The 9,431-nt window shown below is 33.5% G+C and overlaps 1 protein-coding gene across 1 annotated transcript; it reads right to left on the reverse strand.

Annotated features, from left to right (window-relative positions):
- Positions 1-342: 342 nt before the first annotated feature.
- LOC121372091 (mediator of RNA polymerase II transcription subunit 29-like) lies at positions 343-8,749 on the reverse strand. Its single transcript, XM_041498353.1, has 4 exons — positions 8,523-8,749; positions 5,341-5,399; positions 4,433-4,517; positions 343-1,453 (listed from the first exon to the last, which is right to left on the reverse strand). The coding sequence occupies exons 1-4, from the start codon at positions 8,658-8,660 to the stop codon at positions 1,250-1,252; spliced, it is 486 nt and encodes a 161-aa protein (XP_041354287.1). The 5' UTR covers positions 8,661-8,749; the 3' UTR covers positions 343-1,249.
- Between the last annotated feature and the right edge of the window lie 682 nt (positions 8,750-9,431).

Raw genomic sequence — 9,431 nt, forward strand, 5'->3', positions numbered from 1 at the left:
CACATACATTGGTATATTCGTTGGTTCTGTTTAATGACAACAGTAGATAATATAGATCAATTAAATATTGGCTACTGGATCTGATACAATTTTCAGAAGAAACCTTTAAGATATTTTAAATTTACTTTCACACAAATTGAAAAAATAGTTTTATTAACACTTTTAATATTAAAATTCACATATAGGAAACTACTTAATTTCCACTCAAAATATGATAGAAACTGATAAATAAAAAGACATAACATGACATTAGATATGCATCAGACCCTACATCCCTTTCTTCCTCTACCTTCCATAGTGTTTTGGTAAAACAGGTTAGTAAAACACGAAAAAACACAACAATCAAGGACATTTTCTTTATTAGCTTCAAGACATATCCAGTAATATAGTCATGTGTTTCTTGCAATTTCTGAATTTATTCAGCATTTTAATACATAACTGAAACATTACATTTATTTTGTGTAATATAAATAGCAAGATACAGCTCACAACTCGATATGAGTCACAGTAATGGACAAAGATTCAGAAAACATAGGCAAATTTGACTTTGATGTAAATTTAACATGCCTGCAAAACCAAAACTGTTTAGGAGCCGACACTTGATCACTTGGTATACTGGAAACCTAAGATACCCTTCCATCGCTGCTCTCTGATTTTGACATATTTAGTGAAGTGCATCCAACACAAAGTTGACCATATATGGTACACATTCTTTATCTCGCCATTCCTCTGGCATCAGTATCATGACTTTAAAAGGTTAACTTTATTATAAAGTAAAGTTAAATCCAGACACACAAAAACCTGTTTTGTCAAGTTTCGTCAGATATCAAATATAAAAACATTATTGAAAATCCTACATTAAATAGTTTTTTGGATAAAAAAAAAAACGTTTGACTTAACTTCTATGTATTGTGACTATACATGTGTGATTTTCCCCCCATCTGCTGTATGCACTGAAAATTATCTAGAATAATGTCACATATGAATAACTACATTCTTATTTTTTAAAACAAAATTTGGAACATTTAACTTAGTTTTTTTGTAAGACATTTTGAGTATACAGTGAAATAGATTTAGATTGTATACATGTAGCTTATAGTTAATGACTTCATTAAAGAGTTAACCTTTAAAACAGAAATTGTCAGCAACTCTCAACAAATTCACACATTCAGCCTTTGAGCTATTCACACATACCTCTGTGGGAACATACATTCTTTCAAATGTTCAACGCAGAATCTATCTGCCTCAGTTAGCTATCTTTCAACTTCCGGGCACATTCATGAAGCAAGTCATGAATTTCTCTGGCACAGTTCACTTGGAATTTTATCATTTGCAAATACTGAGGATATGGTTGGCTATCTGGTGGTGGATTGTCTCCCTTGGGAATCACAACATTGAGTGGAGTGTATTTGCTGCTGTCAAGGGCCAAGTTCTGTGTTTCCAAAGCTAATCTCTGAAACATATTCATAATTATTTATTACATTATATTGTATTGAAAAATACAACGTACACACCCATACAAGGCATAGGAAAGCAATAGGTTATTTAAATAGTGTGCCTGAACCTTCATTGGATAAAAGCAAACAAACTGTTATGTGCGGATAGTCTTAATTTAGTAATACATGTACTAGTACAATGTATATACTTTATACACATTGGGGATTGATTTAATGAAGCAATGCTGCATATTTAAACTATTAACCAAGAATTTGTACAAAGTTGAACATTTCGCAGATCTATGTATCAGCTAATAAAAAAGGTTCTTCCTTGCTTGATCAAATATCCTTTGCCTAATTATTGACAAATAATACTTAGTATTTCTACCAAGATGTTCCTGATTATCTGATATGTATCCAAAACCTAATTCATATAATAGTTTCCTAATACTCAGTATTACTAAGAGATGTAACCCAATTATTCTTTTTTATACATGTAGATTTTAACTCATTATACATTATATGCCAAATACAATTTTTTGTAGAAATCAGTTTTAACGAATATTTAATCATATGATAATTACATTCATAAAGCAATGGATATGTTCCTAATTAAAAATATATCATAATATTTGTTGTAAATCATTTATCCTCTTGTAAAAAAAAATTTTTTTTAAAGTCTTGATGTATTTTTTCAATTACCTCTGCTTTCTGAAGTTCCCACATCTCACAACCATAAAAAATACACCAGGGCCCTGTTCCACGAAGCGATCTTAGCACTAAGATCATCTTATTGCATAAGGTAGCTATGCACTTAAGGTGATCTTAGGGCTAAGATCGCTTTGTGGAACGGGGCCCAGATACATATGTATCAAATAAACACTAATGAACTGTAGTTCAAAAACAAAGTTTTAATAAAAAAATTCATGGAAAAGGATGCTTTTCTTTCTTGTTCAGATATACATTTAATACCACATGTAAATTTGTTATTATAATGTAGTAAAATACCAAGATATGTAAATTGGTCAACAACACCAACCAATACACCATTGTACAACCATTTTCCCTCATGTTTCACTTTACCACAAATCCTAAATACTATAATTTTAGTTTTCAATGTATTTACTGTTAGTCCCCATTTTTCATTATAGCTGTATAGTGTATCTAGCATCTGTTGTAACCCTTGCACAGTATTAGAAAAAATAACCATATCATCTGCATATAACAACAAGAAAAGACTCAAGTATCTAAAAAAAAAAAGAGTCTGAACATCCATTTATAATAAATTCTTTTTCTATATCATTTATATATAAAGAAAATAATATCGGGGAAGTACTTCTTGCATTAAACCAAGGTCACATCTAAAGAATTCGGACCTAGATCCGTTTACACTGACACAAGATCTAACACATAGATTTTATAACCTGCAACATTTTCCCACATATTACATATTTAAGTAGTTTATGCCATAGGTTTGCTCTATTCACAGAGTCAAAGGCCTTTTTATAATCAATAAAACAGCAGTAGAGTCATCTGTTGGTTTCTAATGTCTTTGTTAATATTATGGAATAGAGAGAAAATATTGCATGAACAGTACTAACACCACTACGAAATCCAAACTGAGCATCTGTTAACATAATATTTTCTTCAGACCACTTATATAACTGTTTCTTTAGAACACTAGTCAATAGTTTTGTTAAACAGCTAACCATACGTATAGCTCTGTAATTATTGGGATAATTACTACCACTCTTTTTAAAAACTGGTGTAATAACAGTTTCAGACCATGCCATTGGAAAAAATCCAGAATTTAACAGTCAGACCTTGTTACAACGACCACATTCGTCCTTGGATCACTTAGTCGTTATATCGAAATTGTCATTATAAAAATTTGTTTTATTTAATGACACCACTAGAGCACAATGATTTTTTAATCATCAGCTACTGGGTGTTAATAGTAGCACGGGATATTTTATATGCACCATCCCCACATAATTTAATATACCAGTCATGGTGCACTGGTTGGAATGAGAAATAGCCCAATAGGCCCAACGACGGGGATGGATCACAGACCATTATTAAATATTAAGTATATTATTATTAATCATGGCGCATTTATCATTAATCTAACAGATTGGTACCTACTTTGTTTACAAAATGTCATAAAACTAGTAGACTTGATTGCTCGAAGTTAATCCTTCAATTGAATGAGACTAAAGACTTATTTTCAAAAGCAATACATGTCTACAGATTTAGCCGACATCAGTAACACGGACATCATGTGTCACTGTCGGCTGGCGACGAAATCAAGGATGACAAACAGCTGTGTGTACTGCCAATGTGCATCTATGATTATGTAATGTCACTGTAAAGAGGTGTTTTGAGACATTGCATGCACGTTTGTTCCCAATTTGCTCTATCAGTGTCGAAAGGTGTGAAATGCTGTGTAATGAACAGAATAACATTGATATACATTCATTCCCGACAATTTGTGGTCGGATGGTGTAAATGTCATAGTAACGAGGTCCGACTATATTGTGTTAAATATATTACAAATCACAGGCAGTAATATTATATGTCACTGAATTCAATAAAATCCTCATTTAGTATTCCATCAAGACCATGACTTTTGTTGCGTTTTAGATTTTTTATATCACACTCTGTAATAATTTGATCTAGCTCCTCAAAAACAGTAGCACTACAAAACATTAACCTTTTCTTTCTTTGTTTTCTTTTTTCTTTTTGCACTGTGTTATATCAATATAAAAAGACATGAACCAGTCAAAATGTCACTGGCTGCATATAACAATTTGGTTTAAAATATCCCCCCCCCCCCCCCCCCCCCCCCCCCCCCCCCCCCCCCCCCGACCACCATAAAATATTACTAGAGCCAATAGGAAATACTGGCCTTAACTAAGTACAAAGCATAACATTATAACTAAAGATATTAACCAATATAAACTAGAAGACCAAATAAACAAAAACTTTGAACATACCAAGTGCATCTCTATCTGATCACAAATGGCATAGAACTCTTCCAAACTCTTTTCAAATTTAAGCTGATATTCTTCAAATGATTTGCTGAAAACAAAAACATATAATTGTTACATTTTAAATTACAATGTATTATGTACAATAACATTTAGTTTTCTTACACACCCAGTTGGGAGCACCGTGTGTAAGACTTACGGTATCACAGTATTGTAAAAACAAACATATGGAACTGACTTAAAGACCAATTGGCTTCTCCATTGTCATGTAACATGTTAAATCCAAACCATTTACTAGTTAACTGTGCAAACACAAAAGCTGCAAACAGGGGGGTGAGATTTTAATTGAAGAGGGGGAAAACACGGCAAGTGTTTAATAACAGGAATCCAAGGCAAGATGGTGGGGAACCAAGGCAAACTTTCCTTCAAAAGAGAGTTATGAAGGCAATTTACTTTCTATCACGTTTTCTCAAACAAAAATGTTTTCACCCCAGTTGCCTCGGCCTCTAGTTTTAAAACCTAGGTTTTGAGGATACATACATGTTTTAAGTGAATACTATATTTGTCTCCATTAGATCCCACTATCTTAAAAAGTGTTTAAAAATGTACCACACAATTCATAGTTTTGAACCAACTAATAAAATAAATAGTAAATTGTTCAAGCATTTTCTCTTTAAATTCAACATTTTATGAAAATACAAATACTGTGTATATATTGCAGAGCTTCAAACAGTGGGCTGCGAAACGTGAAAATCAGCACATCTTTTTTAGACGTTCATGTAACAGGTGAAATAGAAATTCACCAGCCCCTAGCTTCTATTAAAACAATAATAACAGCAGGCCATATTATACTTATTATTTAGAGTCCTGTACTGTAGCTGATAAATCCGATGTACATGTGTACATATACTTACTGGCCTGAATCATGTTGTGCATTCTGTGCAAAGGCATCACCAGCATTTTTAAACAAAGTCTGAAAATAACATTAAAAAACATTATCCATCAATTGATATTCAGTCCGTCTGCAAAAACGAAGGATCAATGGTACTAAAAGAAACTTCAACATGTGTGTCAAAAAAACATGTAGCATGCATCAGCAATAAATATTGTTAACTATGTGACCTGTTTCAGTGAGTGAAACATTTTGTGTTACAGCTCACAGCAAAAACGTTCCAACACAAAATGTTTCACTGTTATCAAAACATGATGTTCAACAAAACATGTACTTATAATAATTTATAAAAAGTATATTAAATATTTTAAGGCAAATTACAAAAATGGGAGTCCTCAAGAACCAATGTTAACACACAGCATTTTAGGAAAATGAATATACAAATTCTGATGTCTTGCAATCGTGTTATAAGTTAAGCAAATGAATGGTTATAATGGTAAAATTGTTTGTTTAAAAAAATATAAGCTGCATTCTGAGTTTTAATAAATATATAAAGAGATATCAAAAAAGATATTTATGTTAAAACATATAAGGATCAAATATCTTTGGCAAGTACATGTATTTGTAAAAAGAGTTTACCACCAGATGACGTGACAATCATGTGACTTCAATAACCAGATAGCAGTACAGTTGAGAATAGACAAAACGTTTTTAAAATTAAGTTGTCTTTCAAATGACAGTCTTTGAAAATCATAGTACACAGGTATTAATAATTAAGAAATGTGCCGTGTTTATGAGTGGGTTAAGTTCAATCTTGTTTTCTTTGCTCGATTTAACTTTATTTTTACAAACATTTCTGTGAATATGACAGACATTTGTTTAATTTCCCGATGCAAAAGTAATATTCAAATGTAAGTAGGCTACTCCTGTGCACAAACGACGCAACCAACCGAAACAGGTCCCTCACCAAAACAGGTCCACGGACGATATGTCGTATACCATGGGATTTGGCATGAGGATACACCTCAATATGATGCATTTAAACAAAAGTATTTTTCATCTTTGGGCCATACATAACAAAATCATTAATCACTGCCCGAAAACCAAAACAGAACCCGTATGTTAATGCAGAGGCATACATTGCTCATATTTCATCTATGCTAAATTTATTGTTCTATATTTTGACAGTCTTTGTTTTTGGGGTTTTTCAGGTGTTTAGTACAGTAAGTTCAAAAACAAAATAGGAGAGATTTGGGTAATTACAGACACTCTGGCTTCCACTGTATTTGTCACTTGGAAACAGAGCCCTATACGATAACGCCTTACTAAAATTTGATTGGCTGTTTTTCCTGTCACCATTTATCATAATCAGCCATTGGGTAGATTATATTTTGTTACTGTAAATTATAATAAAGTACGAATGGTTAGGAGGCAAAATTCAGACATACATGTATGTTGATAAAATGCGGACATGGTCAATGGATACAATTTTCTTTTAATCCACAGCATTTTAAACATTTATTTTGTTATAGAATATAAATAATTAAACTAGTAAATCTCTAAAATTATCTTTGATCAACTTCTGAAGAAATAAACAGAGTCAAACAGTAATTATATGTAATTAGGTTAAAGTTATTTTCCGATCCCAAATTTTTGTCTATTGTGCCATTCAAACTGCATTGATCCACAATATTTTATTTTATTTTAAACACAATCAAAATGAAATAAAAATTAGGGTTTTTTTTTATTACAAATAAAAATATTTCTTAAGAATAAGAATAGATCATATCGCTGCAGTGTACTTATTATGTTGTCTTCAATTAAACTGCTGTGGTTCATGTAGTCGTTCAACTGCGGACAAGTTTATTCTGTTAATTTTATCAAACAATTATTATTGAACATTATACGATTGTGTTTGGTTTTTTAAATTAAGTTATGTAGCATATAATAAAAGATTCTTAAAATACACAAATTTATTATCTCATTCTGAAATGTTTTACTCGTAATTTGGTAGACGTATCCAGTGAAAATGTTTGAAGAAATAGATTATATCACGTGACTGACGCCATTGTGTGCATGTGACGTGAGATATCGTCAACGTCCCTAACTGCGTTATGCTTTCCAACTCCGTTCTGTTTGTTTTCTCATGCACATTTCATGCAATTAACATCCAGTTTGTTGTCAACTGCTTATCGTTCATTTGTGAGGTTTTTCTTCCCAGTTCGAGAACATTTTCATTAACAATAAAGTTCAGACAAGTAACTTAAGTATCTAAATACAAAACTTTACAAACCCCTAAAACCATTAATTTTACTAAGTCGTTTTTGTTTATTCCTTAAAATTATCATTATCAGGTCCACATGACTTGTAGAAATGACTTAAAATGGAGAAAGATGAATTAACACGCGTGCCAGACCAGCAAGGCCAAAGCATTTAATTTTTACGATTTTTAAGACCCCTGTAAAAGGTATGCTACATTTTTGTGCCTCTATTGTACATAGTGAATAGTTGCACAGTTGACGAACACATTGTTTAAAAAAACCTTTAAAGGATAAATTCAGTTTGTCAAGTGTTCTGATGCAGTCCACATTTTACCAATACCCATCGTTAACACTTGATGTCAATACTGATACGTATTACGTTCATACCAATGAATATTTTGTAAAATTAGCTTTGTTGATCTGGTACATGTGAGGTCATGTGATACGCACCAAATGTTTATATATCTACCTCCATTTTAAGTTAATTTTTACTATTCATGTGGACCCGATATCAGTAATTTTAAGGAATAAACAAAAATGACTTAGTAAAATTAATGGTTTTAGGGGTTTGTAAAGTTTTGTATTTTGATACTTATTTTTCTGAACTCTATAATCCTATTGTTTATTAAACTGTTCCTGAACTGTGAAGAAAAACCTCATAAATGAACGACATGCCGATGACAACAAATCGGATGTTAATTGAGCGAACTGTGCACGAGAAAAGAAAGTGAACGGAATTTGAAGCATAACGCAGTTAGGGTCGTCGACGATATCTCTGCCAGTGGTCTCATTAGCAATCTGCAGACAATAATGTACGTTTAATGTACGAGACTGTCCGCATTTTGTCGCGTCTCCCAAGATTCTTAGATTGAAGAAATAAAATTACGGTTTTCGAAGACGATTATTGAGACCTAATCGTAATGTATTAGACTATTTGTCATACCGCTAAGTAAGCTTTGAGTCTTGGTAGCAACACAGTCTTAAATTTGGAAACAGGATCAATGTCGAGTGTAATTTGCGGCTGTTGTTGAGGCTGTGGTCCGGGATTCTGTTGCGGAACACCTTGTTGACTCGCTGCCATCTTCTTCTTTCCATGTAACTTCCACCTTTATTATGAAACCCGCATCTGAATTAAAGACAGTCACAAAGGATGAACGGCGGACACTCCAATATTAAATTAACCATAGCTGGATTTTTTTGCGCCACTCCCCTAGTGGCACCAGCGATTAAACTCTTATAACCCTTTGGCGTCACTCTTCAAGTGACGCCGGTTTAGGAAGTTATAATAACTTCCTAAACAACTAGTAGACTGCCAGGATTGGACTGAACTGCGGTTGGACACGGTGGGGGTGGAGGTGATGGGATGCCGGGATTTGGGGCATTCTTTGGGGCTACAGGCGTAGGCGGTTCCAATCTAATTAAAATTAGCTCCACTATTACATGTGGATCTAAAGACAGCCAGTTGGAGCTCATGTCCACCAATCAAAACCTCACTTGCAGAATCCTGCCAGTGATTTAAAACTAACAACACTGCGTAGTCCCCAATGTCCAGGTAACATTTCGTCTATAAATAATAATTTATTGATTCGATTTCAACTTATTTTCGTGCTTATATCCAATTAAGGTTCAAGCACGCTGTCCTGGACACACACCTCAGCTATCTGGGCTGCCTGTCCAGGACAGTGGGTTAGGTGTTAGTTTGTTAGTGATTAGTGAGAGAGAAGAGGGTGTAGTGGCCTTACACCTACCCGTTGAGCCTTTAAGAACTCGCTCTGGGTTGGAGCCGGTACCGGGCTGCGAACCCTGTACCTACCAGCCTGTAGTCCGATGGCTTAACCACTGCGCCACCGAG

This window comes from Gigantopelta aegis, chromosome 4 (assembly GCF_016097555.1).
Source record: "Gigantopelta aegis isolate Gae_Host chromosome 4, Gae_host_genome, whole genome shotgun sequence".
Classification (NCBI taxonomy): Eukaryota; Metazoa; Mollusca; class Gastropoda; order Neomphalida; family Peltospiridae; genus Gigantopelta; species Gigantopelta aegis.